The sequence below is a fragment of the Oncorhynchus mykiss genome, chromosome 29, assembly GCF_057628025.1.
Source record: "Oncorhynchus mykiss isolate SJ-2025 chromosome 29, ASM5762802v1, whole genome shotgun sequence".
In the NCBI taxonomy this organism is placed as follows: domain Eukaryota; kingdom Metazoa; phylum Chordata; class Actinopteri; order Salmoniformes; family Salmonidae; genus Oncorhynchus; species Oncorhynchus mykiss.
The window spans coordinates 29,782,091-29,801,081 of record NC_143050.1 but is presented as its reverse complement, the minus strand read 5'-3'; the positions used below and the strand labels follow the sequence as shown (position 1 = coordinate 29,801,081).

The window sequence follows — 18,991 nt, the reverse complement described above, 5'->3', positions numbered from 1 at the left end:
GACCTCATAGGGTAAGAGTTGATTACCCCTGCCCTATATGGTGCACTACTTATGACCAGGGCCCATAGGGCAGTGGCTATACAGTGGCTTGCAAAAGTATTCACCCCCCTTGGCATTATTCCTACAGTATTTTGTTGCTTTACAACCTGGAATTAAAATGTATTTTTTGAGGGGGGGTTTGTATCATTTGATTTACACAACATGCCTACCACTTTGAAGATGCAAGATATATTTTGGGGGTGAAACAAACAAGAAATAAGACAAAAAAAATTGAAAACTTGAGCGTGCATAACTATTCACCCCGCCAAAGTCAATACTTTGTAGAGACACCTTTTGTAGCAATTACAGCTGCAAGTATATTGGGGTATGTCTCTATAAGCTTGGCACATCTAGCCACTGGGATTTTTGTCCATTCTTTAAGGCAAAACTGCTCCAGCTCCTTCAAGTTGGATGGGTTCCGCTGGTGTACAGCAATATTTAAGTCATGCCACAGATTCTCAATTGGATTGAGGTCTGGGCTTTGACTAGGCCAAGACATTTAAATGTTTCCCCTTAAACCACTCAAGTGTTGCTTTAGCAGTATGCTTAGGGTCATTGCTGGAAGGTGAACCTCTGTCCCAGTCTCAAATCTCTGGAAGACTGAAACAGGTTTCCCTCAAGAATTTCCCTGTATTTAGCGCCGTCCATCATTCCTTCAATTCTGACCAGTTTCCTAGTCCCTGCCGATGAAATACATCCCAACAGCATGATGCTGCCACCACCATGCTTCACTATGGGGACGGTGTTCTCGGGGTGATGAGAGGTGTTGGGTTTGCGCCAGACATAGCATTTTCCTTTATGGCCAAAAAGCTACATTTTAGTCTCATCCAACCAGAGTATATTCTTGCATATTTTTGGGGAGTCTCCCACATGCCTTTTGATGAACACCAAACGTGTTTGCTTATTTATTTCTTTAAGCAATGGATTTTTTTCTTGCCACTCTTCCGTAAACCCGACTCTGTGGAGTGTACGGCTTAAAGTGTTCCTATGGACAGATACTCCAATCTCCGCTGTGGAGCTTTGCAGCTCCTTCAGTGTTATCTTTGTTCTCTTTGTTGCCTCTCTGATTAATGCCCTCCTTGCCTGGTCCATGAATTTTGGTGGGCGGCCCTCTCTTGGCAGGTTTGTTGTGGTGCCATATTCTTTCCATCTTTTAATAATGGATTTAATGGTGGTCCATGGGATGTTCAAAGTTTCTGATATTTTTTTATAACCCAACCCTGATCTGTACTTCTCCACAACTTTGTCCCTGACCAGTTTGGAGAGCTCCTTGGTCTTCATGGTGCCACTTGCTTGGTGGTGCCCCTTGCTTGTGGTGTTGTAGACTCTGGGGCCTTTCAAAGCAGGTGTATATATATACTGAGATCATGTGACAGATCATGTGACACTTAGATTCCACACAGGTGGACTTTATTTAACTAATTATGTGACTTATGAAGGTACTTGGTTGCACCAGATCTTATTTAGGGACTTCATAGAAAAGGGGGTGAATAGATATGCAAGCACCACTTTTCCGTTTTTTATTTTTTATAATTTTTTGAAACAAGTAATTTTTTTCATTTCACTATTTTGTGTCTGTCTATTACACAAACTCCAAATAAAAATCCATTTAAATGACAGGTTGTAATGCAACAAAATAGGAAAAATGCCAAGGGGGGTGAATACTTTTGCAAGGCACTGTATAGGGAATATGGTGCCATTTGGGACGAATACCAGATGTCCTGTAAGATCCAAGCACATTTGATTTCCTTGTTTCTTTTTTAAACCAATCAGACCAAAGTAGTGGCTCCCCGATGGCTGTTCATTCATCCTCAGTTTCTGTATCTCAGCCCATCTTGTAGCTGAGTGTTCTGAATCTGAAGTATTCTGACTCTGAAGTGTTCTGACTCTCTAGTTTTATCGCTGGGTGAAACCAACTTTCCTCGTGACTAGGACCCTGGCTTGCCTTATCTCTTACTGTGCAGGCCATGGTGTTTCAGTCTTGTAGCTTTCAGAGAAAACCCAACGGTTGTTAACTCAAGGCTCTAAATGTAATCTCGGAGCTACTTAGATAATGTCTTTAAAGTACATACTTTTATAAGCCTCTTAACTCGTCACACTGCTTGGCTTTGTTATCAAAGTGTATCAGCGTTGCACAGCCTCTACTTCCAGATCCTTTGATTACTCGGCAGGCAGTGTTTTTGATATGAATGAGCTGTTCTAAGCTAGAAATGGCTCTTTTGGGTTCCCGTGCCATAATTGGTTCAGCTTGCGATCTGCAGCACCAGTAAAGGATTTAAGCCAATGATAAGTTTAACTCATGTCCATGTAGTGGTATATTACTAACGTGTTATTAACATAAAACATGCATTGCAATTTAGTGTATCCTGTTCTAAAGATTTGCTACATAGGAGCACAGAAAACCTCCTTCCATTGACCGTTTGTGTTTATCTCTTTCTCCTCCACACATCCCTGTTTACGGAAGGTCAAGGTTCGCGACCTGGAGCTGAAATGCAGGTCACAGACTGAACAGTTTGGCCAGCTGTCCAAGGACCTGGAGGATTTCCGTCTGGAGGCGGATACTGTAGACATCCTCAGCACTGAGCTTTTCTCCAAACAAAACGTTCCCTTTCTCCCAGAAAATAAACTCTCCCAAATCCTCAACGGACTGGCAGCCCAGGCAGGAAAAGGTGAGCACTCCCAACTCCCAACCCTGCCCACTGTGAGAAAATGATGGTGTCAGACGACATAGATATGAAGCAGAAAAGTGCTTATCACTAGAGAATAAAAGTATATACATCATGTCTGGCATTTGATTCAAACAGTGTATCTCATCAATCAAGACCAAAATACAGTTCTGAAGGTCTATGTGCACAGTCTATGTCAGTCATTATGCCTGGGTAATTAATTAATTCAAAATTGAATGAGACAGTCGTTTAATCTAGTTGTCACAACAATGACCTTTGTCAGAACCCTGTGGGGTGAGGTTGGGAGAGTGGGAGAAAGAGAGGGAAAGTTGGCAACTAAACGGCCTGGTGTGAGTCACAGTAAGGCACCTCTTTTCTCTTCAGTCCATCTCAGCAGAACAGGCTTCAAGGCCAGTTTGGATCACAGGAAATGGAAGAAATGCTGCTTTATTCATGATCAATGACAGAACTCATCTGTAGCATAATTAACCAAATCCAAACACCAAGAATTCAAATGTTATATTTTTGTCTAAGATGGGAAATTACCTAGGCATGGCTTTGTGTAGGGGTGTGGCTGCTAGAACTCTGTGATGGTAGAGTCCCGTTCCGTGTCAGTTATGTCTTCAGAGAGTAGAGAGTGTTAAGCATCAGAGAAATGCCTTGCAGATGTGTCAGGCAGAGAGCAGAGCCAGGTGCTGGCCATAAAGAGTGTTTGCTGTGTACTCCCCTGAACAGGAAATCAATAGCTGTGCCATGAATGAGAGCAGAAGGAATGACAGATGCTCTTTATTTGGTGTGGAAATCGATGTTTCCCAGGCGATGAGAGCTCGGCAAACACTCGGCTGATATCCAAGTTCCTCCGCCCACTGCAGATCGGAGACAGAGACAGGCCGGAGCTGCTGTCTGTCAAACACTCCGCCGTGACAACGAGCTGCCCCAGCAGCCCGCGACGGGCGACTCCCTCAGAGGTGGGTCCTGCTCTCGTCTCTTCTCATACAGAGACACAGTCCCATTGCTAAAGCATAAGGGTGCTATTGCTCAAGAGATGGGCTATTCATGGACGAGCTGTATACTTGCACTTGATAGCCATCAGCTGAGCAATAGCTGTAAAACCAATTGGTTTAGCACCAGACAGCAACATGAGTCTCCTGTGGCAATTGTCAGACAGTAGAACTAGACAGTATACGAGTGCTGGGAAGTTTTTCTGTGTCAGATCAGTCATTCCACTGGAGACATAATTATGAGTGGCTATGATCATAAGCAAAGCCATTGTGTTTGAATTGGATCAGAGTTATGGTATTTAGATGCAACTCTGTGATTGCTTCCCTGCCCGTGTGTTTCCCAAGATGGAGGATGAGATCCGTCGTGCACCCAGGTCCAAGCCTCGCTACACTGGCACAGTCCGTCTATGCACTGCCCGCTACAGGTGAGACCAGTGGGTCTGTCACACAACACCTGGGAAAGCTGAATCACGTATAGCTTGCTGACACCGAGCAGCGCCAGAAATCCACACATAACACTCTAGACCAGTGCTAGATCACTAAGTACCTCCACATGCACATCAGAAGCACTATTTTCTCCATAAACATCTTGTAGTATATATTGTAGTCAGGAGCACATCTACAGTAACAGTCAAAAGTTTGGACACACCTACTCATTGAAGTGTTTGTCTTTATGTGTACTATTTTCTACATTGTAGAAAAATAGTGAAGACACCAAAACCATGAAATAACACATGAAATCACGTAGTAACCAAAAAAGTGTTAAACAAATCAAAATAAGTTTTAGATTTTAGATACTTCAAAGTAGCCACCTTTTGCCTTGATGACAGCTTTGCACACTCTTGGCATTCTCTCAACCAGCTTCACCTGGAATGCTTTTCCAACAGTCTTGAAGGAGTTCCCACATATGTTGAGCAGCTGTTGGCTGCTTTTCCTTCAATCTGCAGTCCAACTCAACCTGATCCATCTCAATTGGGTTGAGGTCGGGTGATTGTGAAGGCCAGGTCATCTGATGCAGCACTCCATCACTCTCCTTCTTGGTCAAATAGTCCTTACACAGCCTGAAGGTGTGTTGGGTCATTGTCCTATTCAAAAACAAATGATAGTCCCACTAAGCGAGAAACAAATGAAATGTAGTATCACTGCAGAATACTGTGGTAGCCATGATGGTTAAGTGTTCCTTGAATTCTAAATAAATCACTGCCAATTTTACCAGCAAAGCACCCCCACACCATCACACCTCCTCTTCCATGCTTCACGGTGGGAACCACACATGCAGAGTTCATCCGTTCACCTACTTTGCGTCTCACAAAGACAAGGCGCTTGGAACTAAATATCTCAAATTTGGACTCATCAGACCAAAGGACAGATTTTCACCGGTCTAATGTCCATTGCTCATGTTTCTTGGCCCAAGCAAGTTTCTTCTTATAATTGGTGTAATTTAGTAGTGTTTTTTGCAGCAATTTCACCATAAAGGCCTGATTCAAGCAGTCTTGAATCAGTTGATTTTGAAATGTGTTTGTTACTTGAAATCTGTAACGCATTTATTTAGGCTGCAATCTAAATAACATCAAATCAAATGTATTTATATAGCCCTTTGTACATCCGCTGATATCTCAAAGTGCTGTACAGAAACCCAGCCTAAAACCCCAAACAGCAAGCAATGCAGGTGTTGAAGCACATTGGCTAGGAAAAACTCCCTAGAAAGGCCAAAACCTAGGAAGAAACATAGAGAGTAACCAGGCTATGAGGGGTGGCCAGTCTTCTTCTGGCTGTGCCTGGTGGAGATTATAACAGAACATGGCCAAAATGTTCAAATGTTCATAAATGACCAGCATGGTCAAATAATAGGTCTCAGACAGGTAGCACGTCCAGTGAACAGGTCAATCTGAGGTGCAGTTAGCGTATCCTCTACAGCAGAGATAACTCTGGGTCTTCCTTTCCTGTGGCGGTCTTCATGAGAGCCAGTTTCATTATAGCGCTTGATGGTTTTTGTGACTGCACTTGAAGAAACTTTCAAAGTTCTGAAATGTTCCACATTGACTGACCTTCATGTCTTCAAGTAATGATGGACTGTTGTTTCTCTTTGCTTATTTGAGCTGTTCTTGCCATAATATGGACTTGGTCTTTTACCAAATAGGGCTATATTCTATATACCACACCTACCTTGTCACAACACAATTGATTGGCTCAAACGAATTAAGAAGGAAATCAATTCCACAAATTAACTTTTAACGAGACACACCTGTTAATTTAAATGAATTCTAGGTGACTACCTCATGATGCTGGTTGAGAGAATGCCAAGTGTGCAAAGCTGTCATCAAGGCAAAGGGTGGCTACTGTGAAGAATCTCAAATATAACATATGTTTTCATTTGTTTAACACTTTTTTGGTTAATACATGATTCCATATGTGTTATTTCATAGTTTTGATGTCTTCACTATTATTGTACAATGTAGAAAATAGTAAAATTAAGAAAAACTCTAGAATGAGTTGGTTTGTTCAAACTTTGACTGGTACTGTATGTTGAACCCTCCTCTCTCTTGTTGTGTAGTTACAACCCTTATGATGGGCCTAATGAGCACCCAGAGGCAGAGCTCCCCCTGGTGGCTGGGAAGTACCTGTATGTGTACGGCACGATGGATGACGACGGCTTCTACGAAGGTGAGAGGGAATCCAGGGTTACTACACACCTCACCACTAGCATCAGTAGCAACATATGCAATCTCATTAGCTTTATGAAGGCTTTTCAATCCATGGCTACGCTAATCCTCCTAGCATCCCTGGCCCAGACTTCAGCAGCTCTGGTGAGTCATCTCTAGCTGCCATTGTTGGTGGTGGGTGAGATTGCCTAGTGTTAGCCTAGCTCCTGCCTGCCTGGCTGTTTGGAGATGGATGATGTTTGTATTTACCACAGGGATACTGGGGCTCAGACCAAGCTGTTGTCAAGATGCAGCCTGATCCCCGTAGCTAGAAGGCTAATCCGGCAACAGGGCTCTGATTAATCACAGACATATTCCCCTGCAGATGGAGAGCCATCTAGGGCCTCCCAGCCTAACTAATGTACTGACTGGAATTACAAGATAGAGAGGGAGAGGACAGTTAGGCTGTCTTCGAAAAGCAAGTACAGTACTGATGAGAGAAAGAGGTTGGTGGTCACTATAATGAACTGGGTGCGATTTAATACCCACCCTCTCCATTGTGCAGGAATAGTTTTTTTAACCCCTATACTTCCTGGAGAAATTGATGACATCATATCATACCTTCTCTGTTTGATTCAAGAGAACTGTCCCAACCTTGGGGACGGGCACCACAGAGTTTCTCTTTCCACACCAGTAGTACTCACACTCACAGATAACACTTGCATTGAATCACAAGGGCTCTAGTCATTATTTTAATTTCTCTTTTTTCACTAATGGGATGGTCTATTTTTAGCTGATGGTAACATTTGCAGCAGGCATCATTAAAGGCTTGAGTGTTCCATAGATTCCCCCTGAGACAGCCGTGCGAGACTGGTGTCTTTACCTTCAGTCTGAGGTGTATCAGAACAGAACAGGGTTCCTGGAAGGTGTTACTGTGTCTGCCTGAATAATCACTCAATAAAATCTTCACAGCCAGCTAATCCTGAGTGATATTACATGTTGCTGACAATTGAAATATCCATATTCTGCTTTACTCTTTTGATCTCGTCTTTACATACCTCGTTGCCGTATAAATATATTAGACATTCCTCTATACATTCTAAAGGTACTTTTTCATTTAATTATTTGGAATATACTGTATGTTTTGGGATGAGATTAATAGAGGAATTTGAAGACATAGGGTTGTGAGTTTGAATTTTGTTGATAATAAAGTAAGCATCTCTTTCTGTCTCTGTCTTTGTGTGCTCCAGGGGAGCTGCTGGATGGCCAGCGAGGACTGGTCCCCTCCAACTTTGTGGAGTTTGTCCAAGACAAGGAGAAACCATCCATCCAGCCAGGGGACACAGGGGAGGACCTGGGCTCTCTGGACAATACCTCCCTGGGCCTAATGGGGGCCGATGGAGGGCCCCCTCAGGATGGGCTACTGGGCTCCACCAACCCACTGGGCCCCTGCAGCAACGGCACAGGGACCCTGGACCCTGAGGATCTGTCTGATGACATTGTGCCTTACCCCCGGAGGATCACTCTAATCAAGCAGTTGGCCCGTAGCGTCATTGTGGCCTGGGAGCCCCCCATGGTGACTCTGGGCTGGGGTAACGTCAGCTGCTACAACGTGATGGTGGATGGTGAGGTGCGTGCCAGCGTGCCCTACGGGGGCAGGACCAAGTCTTTGTTGGAGAAGCTGGATCTGGACACGTATACGCACCGCGTGTCCGTGCAGAGTGTGACAGACAGGGGACTGTCGGACGAGTTACGCTGCACCCTGATGGTGGGAGCCAACGTGGTGGTCGCTCCATATGGCCTGCGTGTGGACGACATCCTGCGCGACTCGGCCGAGCTCTCCTGGTTGCCCAGCAACAGTAACTATGGGCACACGGTGTTCCTGGATGGGGCGGAGCATGCGGTGGTGCGGCCGGGGAGGTACAGGCTGCGCTTCGTCAACCTCAAGGCCATGACGGTGTACAAGGTGAGGGTGGTGGCCCGGCCACACCAGGTGCCATGGCAACTGCTCATGGAGCAGAGGGAGAAGAAGGAGACTGCTGTGGAGTTCTGCACACAAGCTGCTGGTGAGGCTTGGTTCTTCTTAAGTCCAACTATTTATTTTGTCCAACATATGTTATATATTATTTTGTCCAATACATTGTTTTTCTGACATCTATAATGTGTTAGGGAAAGGTTGGATAAAAGTACATTGGACTTAAGATATAGACCATTAAGATAGATAGATAACTCATGTCTTTACCCGTGCCATGTATGTCTGTTATGTTTTGTCCAGGTCCTGGACCATATTCCAGATCAGGTCAGAAGGAAGACCAGTTTGTTTATGGGAAAAGTAGGAAGTAGTTTTTGATTGGCATGGGTAACTGACACATTGAATGAAAACAAGCTAACAGCACTTTAAAACCTAAGAAATTATCATGAGTAACTTCCTCAGCTTTTCCCTGCCATTGGCTTGATGCTAATATACATAATAAATTAAGGTACGTCCCAAATAGCCAACTATTGCCTATATAGTGCACTAGTTTTAACCAGAGCCCTGGTCAAAAGTAGTAGACTATACAGGGAATATGGTGCCATTTGGGACACAAGCCTAAAGCTGCCGAAGTAACTCCCTCCCACTCGATACTTAACTGAGATGACCACATCAGTATCCGTGTGCATTTCCCTCTGCCTGAGCTGTGACATCACTGTGACGTCCTGCATGGTGTACCCAGTGAACCAGGAGAGAACAGGCTGGACTCATTCAACTCACACTGACGCCTCTCACGCATAAGACACACACAGACACAAACATTGACAGATACACATAGACAAACTACATAGACGGGCGGCCACACAGACCCATGCACACACACACGCCCACACACACAAACATGCACACATGCATACACACTAACACACACACTCATGCTTTCAGGTGGCCTTGGGCCTCCCTTTGTGCCTTCTACTTTCAATATTTGCATCATACAATACATGGCAAGCAACATGGCAATGCTTCACATAAAACATTCAAAATAGCTTAGCTTATAAATGCTATATCGTTAAATACACCTATATTCCAAAATAGCTTAGCTTATGAATTCTATATCGATAAATGCACTTTAATCTGTTTGAGTGTCATTACAAAGAGTTTGATGTTAATCAGATAAGACGTTTAATGCATTTGGAATTCACTCTAAAAACAATCCACTCAAATTTGACCAGATATTGCGTGACCATTAAATTGTGATTTAATTGGTGTATACAACCAACATTGGGAAAGGGAACTGCTTTGTGTATCATAGACATGTCACAATCATGTAGTTCACAACAGAAAGAGATGGGATTCAACAAGTTAACAGCACTTGGTGTCTTATGAATGCTACACTCCCTCCCTGTTTGTGTGTGTAAAACCTGTGTAGACAGTATCTATTATTTCATCCCCCCTCCAGGCCCCCCATTACCCCCTCAGGAGGTGCAGGTGCAGTGTGGCCAGGCCCCAGGGGTCCTGCAGGTGCGCTGGAAGCCCCCTGTCCTCTCACCCACCGGAACCTCCAATGGAGCCAGCGTCATCGGATATGCAGTCTGCACTAAAGGACAGAGGGTGAGTGAGAGAGTGGGTGGTTGAGAGAGTGTGCACTAAAGGACAGAGGGTGAGTGGGGGAGTGGGTGGTTGAGAGAGTGTGCACTAAAGGTCAGAGGGTAAGTGGGAGAGTGTGTGGTTGAGAGAGTGTGCACTAAAGGACAGAGGGTGAGTGGGGGAGTGGGTGGTTGAGAGAGTGTGCACTGAAGGTCAGAGGGTGAGTGAGGGAGTGGGTGGTTGAGAGAGTGTGCACTAAAGGGCAGAGGGTGAGTGGGGGAGTGAGTGGTTGAGAGAGTGTGCACTAAAGGTCAGAGGGTAAGTGGGAGAGTGTGTGGTTGAGAGAGTGTGCACTAAAGGACAGAGGGTGAGTGGGGGAGTGGGTGGTTGAGAGAGTGTGCACTGAAGGTCAGAGGGTGAGTGGGGGAGTGGGTGGTTGAGAGAGTGTGCACTGAAGGTCAGAGGGTGAGTGGGGGAGTGGGTGGTTGAGAGAGTGTGCACTGAAGGTCAGAGGGTGAGTGGGGGAGTGGGTGGTTGAGAGAGTGTGCACTGAAGGTCAGAGGGTGAGTGAGGGAGTGGGTGGTTGAGAGAGTGTGCACTGAAGGTCAGAGGGTGAGTGAGGGAGTGGGTGGTTGAGAGAGTGTGCACTGAAGGTCAGAGACAAAGAAGTGAGGGAGAAAGTATGCACTATGTGAGAGTGAGTGAACAACAGTGGCAGAGTACGTGGCGTATGTGTGTAATTGTGTCATTGTTGTTGTGCCAATTGATCTACACACAAAACCCCACAATGTCAAAGTGGAATTATGATTTAAGAAATGTTAACAAATGTAATTAAAAATGAAAAGCTGAAATGTCTTGAGTCAATAAGCATTCAAACCCTTTTGTAATGGCACAACTAAGTAAGGTAAGGAGTAAAAATGTGCTTAACAAGTCACATAATAAGTTGAATGGACTCTATGTGCAATAATAGTGTTTAACATGATTTCTGAATGACTACCTCATCTCTGTACCCCACACATACAATTATATGTAAAGTCCCTCAGGTGAGTAGTGAATTTCAAGCACAGAATCAACCACAAAGACCAGGGAAGATTTACATTGCCACACAAAGAAGGGCACCTATTGGTAGATGGGTAAATTACAAAAAAAGCAGACACTGAATAGCCCTTTGAGCATTTTGAAGTTAATAATTACGCTTTGAATGGTATAGCAATACACCCAGTCACTACAAATATACAGGCATCCTTCCTAACTCAGGTGCCGGAGAGGAAGGAAACCGATCAGGGATTTTACCATGAGGCGAATGGTGTCTTTAAAGCAGTTACAAAGTTTAATGGCTGTGACAGGAAAAACCTGAGTATGGATTAACAACATTGTAGTTACTCCACAATACTAATGTAAATGGCAGAATGATAAGGAAGAAACTGTACATAATAAAGATATTCCAGAACATGCATCCTGTTTGTAATTAGGCACTAAATTAATACTGCAAAATATGTGGCAAAGAAATACACTTTTTGCCCTAAATACAAAGTATTACGTTTGGGGAATATCCAACACAACACATCACTGAGTATCACTCTTCATATTTTCAAGCATGGTGGTGGCTGTATCATGTTATGGATATGCTCGTCATTGGCAAGGACAAGTGAGTTTTATTAGGGTAAAAATAAACGTAATAGAGCTAAGCACATAATTTGGCAGTACGTCCAACCGGCCGCACAACCGCAGACGAACTGTAACCACGCCACCCCGGGACCTCTACATCCAGATTCTTCACCTGCGGGATCGTCTAAGACCAGCCACCCGGACAGCTGATGAAACAGAGGACTATTTATTTCTGTAATAAAAAAAAACTATTCTGATTGGCTGGGCTCCCAAGTGGATGGGCCTATGTCCACCCATGGCAGCGCCCCTTCCCAGCAGTCGTGAAGTTCACAGATTAGGGCCTAACAAATTGATTTAAATTGACTGATTTCCTTATTGTAACTGTAACTCAGTAACATCTTTGAAATTGTTGCATGTTGTATGTATATTTTTGTTCGGTATATACAAAAATGTGGGTGTTATTTTACCTCTTTTTATTGCCAGCTTGAGTTACCTGGGGTGACAGAGTTCCATGTAGTCAAGGCTCTATTTAATACTGTCCGTTTCCCAGGCTCTGTTCTGGACCGGGGGACTGTGAAGGGACCTCTGGTTGCATGTCTTGTGTGGTACTCATGAGCATCCGAACGGTGGGCCAACTGCTTGAACAGACAGTTCAGTACCATTCAGTACCTCGAACCAACACTTCGCACAAAGACCAATAGTGATGCAGTCACTATAATCTCTCCTCAATTTTGAGCTGGGAGAGATTGACATGCGTGCCACTGACATTCACCCTCCATGTACACATCTATGTGCATTACATTCTGCTCTGTTCTGGACCAACGGCAATTCTCCAATGTTCTTATTTGCCACACATGACCACACAACTGGGCAGTAGTCCAGGGGAGACAACCTGCCTGGTTGATTTAGATGTCAAGAAAGCAGAGCAATTTTATCATGGACTGACTTCTTCCCATTGAGTCTTTATGTTTTGACAATGACAGCTTGCTATCAAGGGTTACACCCAGCAGTTTAGTCTCCTCAATTAATTGCCACATTATTCAGTAATTGATCTAGACTACGGGGCTGTATTGGAGCAGGTTGAGAGCTTCAAGTTCCTTGGTGTCCACATCACCAACAAACTATAATGGTCCAAACACACCAAGACAGTCGTGAAGAGGGCACGACAAAACATGGCTTCCTGCCATCCAGGACCTCTATACCAGGCGGTTTCAGAGGAAGGCCCTAAAAATTGTCAAAGACTCCAGCCACCCTAGTCATAGACTGTTCTCTCTGCTACCGCACGGCAAGCGGTACCGGAGCGCCAAGTCTAGGTCCAACGGGCTTCTTATCAGCTTCTACCCCCAAGCCATAAGACTCCTGAACAGCTAATCAAAGGGCTACCCAGACCCCTCTTTTACGCTGCTGCTAGTCATTGTTTATTATCTATGCATAGTCACTTTAACTCTATCTACATGTGCATATTACTTCAATTAGCTCGACTAACTGGTGCCCCGCACATTGACTCTGTACCGGTACCCCTTGTACAGTATATAGCCTCGCTATTGTTACTTTTATTTTCTATTTTTCACTAATTCACTAACTTTTTTACTTAACAGTTATTTTTATTAAAACTGCATTGTTGGTTACTTGAAAATGGCTGTCTAGTAATCAACAACCAACTTGACAGAGCTTGAAGAATTTTAAAAAGAATAATGGGCAAAAATTGTACCATCCAGGTGTGCAAAGCTCTTATAGATTTACCACCAAAGGACTCACAGCTGTAATCGCTGCAAAATATGATTCTAACATGTAGTGACTCAGGGGGTTGAAAACTTATCTAATGAAGATATACTGTATTATATTATTTTCCTTTAGTCTTTAAGGAAAAGTTGGAATTTTCTTCCATTTTGAAATTGGAGTAGATGGTAAAATTGTGGAATGTAGAAAAAGTCAAGGTGTGTGAATAATTTCTGAAGGAACATATAAACGTAGCATGTAACGTTTTGGTTCCATGTTTCATGAGCTGCCATTTCCCGTATGCACAAAATGCATATTTTTCAAAAATGTTCTGCACAAATTTGTTTACATCCCTGTTAGTAAGCATTTCTCCTTTGCCAAGATAATCCATCCACCTGACAGGTGTGGCATATCAAGAAGCTGATTAAATAGTATGAGCATTACACAGGTGCCCCTTGTGCTGGGGACAATAAAAAGGACATGAGCAGTTTTGTCACACAACGCAATGCCACAGATGTCTCAAGTTTTGAAGGAGTGTGCAATTGGCATGCTGACTGCAGGAATGTCTGCTGCTGTTGTTAATTTCTCTACCATATGCTGCCTCCTTTTTGAGAATTTGTCAGGACAACCAAACGTGTAACCATGCCAGCCCAGGACCTCCATATCCGGCTTCTTCACCTGCAGGATCGGGGGTGGGTGGGGTGGTGGTTCTGAGGAGTATTTCTGTCTGTAAAAAAAACACTTTTTTGGGGAAAACCTAATTCGGCTTCCAATTGGGAGGGCTTAAACCCCCCAAGGCCCACCCATGCTGCACCCCTTCCCAGTCATGTGAAAACCATAAATTAGGGCCTAATGAATTTATTTCAATTGACTGATTTCCTTATATGAACTTTAACTCAGTAAAATCTTTGAAGTAGTTGCATGTTGTGTTTATATTTTTGTTCAGGATACATGGGTCTGTGAAAACCCTAGAAAGCACTCTCTCTCCCTCTGCTGGTGAACATACATATTGACATCCTCCCTTTGTAGACTTGCAAAGGGTCTGTGTTAGTTAAACTGTGTCTATAGTAGTGGGCTTTGCTCTGAATTTAAGAGCAATAGAGGTGAAAGCAGTTGAAAGGAATGCAACAATTAATTAAATGTCAACTGTCTCCAACCCGAGTTATGTATGTTGTGCTTCCTGTTAGATAGCGGAGGTGTTGTACCCCCTGGCTGACTATGTAACAGTGGAGCTGAACAGGATCCAGTGTCTGGAGGCCAGGGAGGTCATCGTCAGGACATTGTCAGCACAGGGAGAGTCCCAGGACTCCCAAGTCGCCCCCATTCCAAACAACCTACTGGTGCCTCTTCCTCACAATGCCCCCCTGTCCCCTCCGCACCTACACGCAGGGCCCCCTCCACCTCACCCCCATGCCCCCTCACCCCACCTCCAGTCACCTCACCTCCCCCACCCCCCCATGCCTCACCCCCAGCCTCTCTCACCCCTGCCTCACAGACAACCCCTCCCTAACCACCCTCCTCACCCTCAACCCCAGACACACCTCCAACCCCTGCAACCTCATCCTGTCTCCCAGCCCCAGACTCACCAACAGCCTCACCCCCCTCACCCTGGTGGTCCTCCACAGCCACTGCACCTCCAGCCTCACCCACCTCACCCAATGCCCCAGCACCGCCTACCCCTGCTGCCTCATCCCCCCCCTCAGCTCCACCAGAGACCAGTTAGTGCCAGAGACCTGAAACCGAAAGAGCAGGTGGCTCACCATGGGGGAATCCCCAGCCAGCCCTGGGACCCTACCTGCTCCCCCTCCGGCCAGCCTCCTCCTACCCCCATGCATGGACACACCCTGGAGGCGCCCCCCTCTGCTAACCTGCGCTCGCCCTCCCCCCAGAGGATCCTGCCCCAGCCCAGGGGCACCCCCATCCCAGACCAAATGGCCAAAGCCATCGCCCGCAAGGCAGCACAGAGGGTGGCTGCAGAGAGTGGCAGAGTGAGTCATTCATACATAAATTCAATCAATGATACCCTGGTTAGAGCTCTAGTCTGATCATTTTTCTCTTGAATTAAATTACACATATCTTCCTATTGGTTGGGTTAGATGGAGAGGAGAGTCATCTACAATGAGCAGTGTCAGGCCTTCCACCAACAGAACTCAGACGAGGAGGAGGAGGATGAGGAAGGGTATGGTCGAAGCCGCAGGAGACAGGGGGCCTCAGTGGATGAGTTTCTCAGAGGGTCCGAGCTGGGCAGGCCGGTAAGACACAGAATAAAAAGGATCGAACATACTCGCATCTCCGTAGGTTTGTGCAGATGCTGTATATCTTGGTATGATTTCACACCTTTTGTGTGTTCGTGTGTATATGTGTTTGCATGTGTGTGTGTGTTTGCGTATGTGTGTGTGTGTGTGTGTGTCAGACCCACTACAGCCACAGTGAGGAGTACCACAGTGACAGCAGCCGAGGCTCTGACCTTTCTGACATCATGGAGGAGGATGAGGAGGAGCTCTACTCTGAGATGCAGCTGGAGGAGGGACGACGACGCAACTCCCACAATGCACTCAAGGTATGAATAACAAAGCTCCTCAACGCTCAACATTGAAATGTTACATTTTAAGTTTGGTTCTGATTACCACTCGGACAATGGAAACAAGCAAACATGCAAACGCCTTTATTACTGTTGGATAATATGGCACGTGTCGAGCCATGTGTCTACAGTAGGACACTTTACTCTATCTTGTTTGATTGATTGACCTTCACATTCTCCTTTATTTGGAGCAATGACATGCACGGAAGTCATTTTGGCTAGTTGTGGGAACATTAAACACTGTTTTTGTGGGATATTTTTAAGATTGGGAACACCCTCTCTGGGGGTCAGCTGGATCGGGAGACGGGGAGAAGAATGCCCCGAGACGGTCCACAGCCCCAGAGACGCCCTCTCATGGTGCCCTCCATTGGTCAGTAGGGTTACATGAACACAGAGAGGACTCTGGGTATTGTAGTCTTTTTGTGCTTTGATGTTCTCCGTGCCCTAATAGATATTCTGCTTCCTGTTTTAATCCTCCATGAGCTCCTCGGTTTCTACAGATCACCTCTGTGTCTTTGAACCATGTTCATGCCTTCCCAGTACTGACAGCTTACTTATAGAGATCAATCAACACAGTATTATCAGATACTAGAAAGTTCCCTGGATTCTAGGGTGACAGTGGACACAGACACATTTATCAAATTCAATGAATATTCCAATTATAAAAAACTGCTTTTGATTTCTCTGTTTATGGCCAGCGATATGTTAGGATTATCAACGGGAAGAGACCTTAGAACGAACCAACCAATGAGTGACCTCCGCGCTTTAACCACCACCATCTGATTGGTGTTTCCTGTAGAGATAACCACAGAGAGTAACAGTGATGGGAACCTCTCATCCGTCACGGAGGATGTTTACTATGGCAGTGTAGCACGGCACAGGACATGGTCGTCCCGCCGACACCCCACGGGCTCCAAGCCTTCCTATAATGGTACGTGCAGTGGTTTCTCCCTCGCTCCTCCGCCAAAGCAGTGCCAAAAGCCACCAGTGCTAGTGGAGAGAACAGTAGTGACATCAACGAGTGGCTTAACAGGCCTCAGAACGCCTAGCATGATCCACTGCACTGCACCAAAATGGCGGCTTACTGAGCCACACTGGGCCCATGTTGGCCACCCAATGTTGCGGATTGGAATGACTGCTGCTCAGAGAATGCTTCTCCCCTCCCTCCCTTGCACTGAACTCCATCAGATGCCTGCTAAACCCCTCTCCCTCTCAATCTAACCACCCCCACCACACCTTTACTGGGGTTACTATGCATGACTGGGTGGGAGGAGTCATAGTTGCTGAAGACACAGTTATATAGCAACACAGTTATACAGCAATGCTATCCTTTCTGAGCAAACTCAATGACTGTTACAGAACGTTATAGTGAAAATACATTTTTACATCTTACATAGAGACAAACTCATTTGTTTGTTTGGGATTTCATATGTTTACTTTGCTAATGGCCTGGTCTTATTTTATCGTTTCTAAGCAAGGGGTCAACTGAAGGACCGACAGCGACGTGTTTTAGGACAAACTGTAGGCCCAGCGTACTTTAGAGGAGCCTAACACAATAGTCAGATCACTACCTGAGGGTTCAATAGTATGCATGCTTAACTCAGTCTTGTGTTCGATGTGCTCGTGTCTGTGTGCGTGTTGCTGTGTGTCATAGTGCTTTTGTCTATGGTGTCTACCATGTTCTTGTAACCCATCACATCCGGCATGCTATCCAACCTCCATCCATGTGTAACTGTAAAGTATGTAATGCCTGATAACGTCATAAGCTCACATGTGGTGTCAGATGGATGCACATAACATGATATACTTTGTGCTGATAATGGGACCAATTGATGGATTGACCACAGAATTCTGCTAGCATGCTACAAAATTAAGTGTTGGTTTAACGAAGCAAGCTCAATCCATTATGTAGTACTGCATGGTCACCTAAATGGTTTGGCTCTCTCACTTGTCAAACACTTGTAAACAACACACCTGTCTGTATATGCCATGCACAATAGCATGCGTAACTTGCCTCACTACCACTCACTAGTGTTACTGAGTTGCCAAACTCATGCTATATGAATCTATGATTAATGTAATTTAATTTCAGAGTAACATAAAGCCATAGACTGTGACCCCATGAGATCCAGGTGGATGTGTTCTTCTCTCTCTCCCGTGTTTAAGAGGGATACAGGGACCGGGAACGCCGCTCCCCTCCTAACTACGATGAGTCGGAACCAGAGGAATCGTTCCGGATCTTTGTGGCTCTGTTTGACTACGACCCCCTGTCCATGTCTCCCAACCCGGACGCAGCAGATGAGGAACTGCCCTTCAAAGAGGGCCAGATCATTAGGGTGGGTGTCACACACAGGGCTAGGCCATACGTTTTGAGATATTGTGCTTGTGTTTGAAAAAATTGAGGAACAACATAAAACAGCATTGAAAAGATTATTTTCTTTCCCTCTCTTTGTCTCTTTTGTTGCGCTTTCTCTCACTCTTTTCTTCTCTCTCTCTCTCTCTCTCTCTCTCTCTCTCTCTCTCTCTCTCTCTCTCTCTCTCGGTCTGTTCCAGGTATATGGTGATAAGGACACAGATGGTTTCTACCGAGGGGAGATCAGGGGAGGCAGGATGGGGCTCCTGCCCTGCAACATGGTGTCAGAGATCAGGGCTGAGGACGAGGAGACCATGGACCAGCTCATCAAGCAGGGCTTCCTCCCACTCAACACACCAGTGGATAAAGTAGGAATAGGTAACCACAGAACTAGATTGAGTAGAACAGACATCCTCATTCAAGTCAATGATTCCATAATAGGTGGACTGGCAGCCATTTTGACTGTACCCATGTATTCTTTTTCAAGGGGTGTGTTCGTAAATTGCCTCCAGTGTGTCAGAGTGCGCTCTGGGTTGTTTGTAAATTCAGAGCATTTCACTCTCGGAGTAGATAGGAATTTCCGAACTTTCCCTAGGTAACACACTGGGCAGGGCACAAGTATCTCTCTGTGACTCTACAAACATCTGTCACTATATCACCTCCTGGAGTGTCCTCTTGTTTCCTCTCACAGGGCAGGACAGACGTGGCTTCCGCCAGCACCAGGCCACCAGGAGGATGGTGGCCCTCTACGACTATGACCCCAGAGAGAGCTCCCCCAATGTGGACGTGGAGGTATTGCCACACAAACACACAAAACACACAG

The 18,991-nt window shown here is 45.3% G+C and overlaps 1 protein-coding gene across 19 annotated transcripts in view; it reads left to right on the top strand.

Annotated features, from left to right (window-relative positions):
• Positions 1 to 18,991, top strand: part of LOC110509741 (RIMS-binding protein 2) — a 92,768-nt gene that overhangs the window by 68,008 nt on the left and 5,769 nt on the right. For 7 of the 19 annotated variants that reach the window (XM_036967637.2, XM_090226994.1, XM_090226991.1 and 4 more), the window contains 15 exons: positions 2,504 to 2,708; positions 3,522 to 3,673; positions 4,052 to 4,131; positions 6,261 to 6,370; positions 7,599 to 8,414; positions 8,624 to 8,647; positions 9,780 to 9,931; positions 14,422 to 15,222; positions 15,331 to 15,486; positions 15,648 to 15,794; positions 16,080 to 16,185; positions 16,615 to 16,746; positions 17,982 to 18,151; positions 18,369 to 18,546; positions 18,860 to 18,960. In XM_036967637.2, the coding sequence (XP_036823532.2) occupies positions 2,504 to 2,708; positions 3,522 to 3,673; positions 4,052 to 4,131; positions 6,261 to 6,370; positions 7,599 to 8,414; positions 8,624 to 8,647; positions 9,780 to 9,931; positions 14,422 to 15,222; positions 15,331 to 15,486; positions 15,648 to 15,794; positions 16,080 to 16,185; positions 16,615 to 16,746; positions 17,982 to 18,151; positions 18,369 to 18,546; positions 18,860 to 18,960 (3,330 nt within the window). Of the gene's footprint in view, positions 1 to 2,503; positions 2,709 to 3,440; positions 3,674 to 4,051; positions 4,132 to 6,260; positions 6,371 to 7,598; positions 8,415 to 8,623; positions 8,648 to 9,779; positions 9,932 to 14,421; positions 15,223 to 15,330; positions 15,487 to 15,647; positions 15,795 to 16,079; positions 16,186 to 16,614; positions 16,747 to 17,981; positions 18,152 to 18,368; positions 18,547 to 18,859; positions 18,961 to 18,991 lie in introns of those variants that run through there. The other 12 variants (XM_090227004.1, XM_090227003.1, XM_090227001.1 and 9 more) reach the window with 4 other exon arrangements.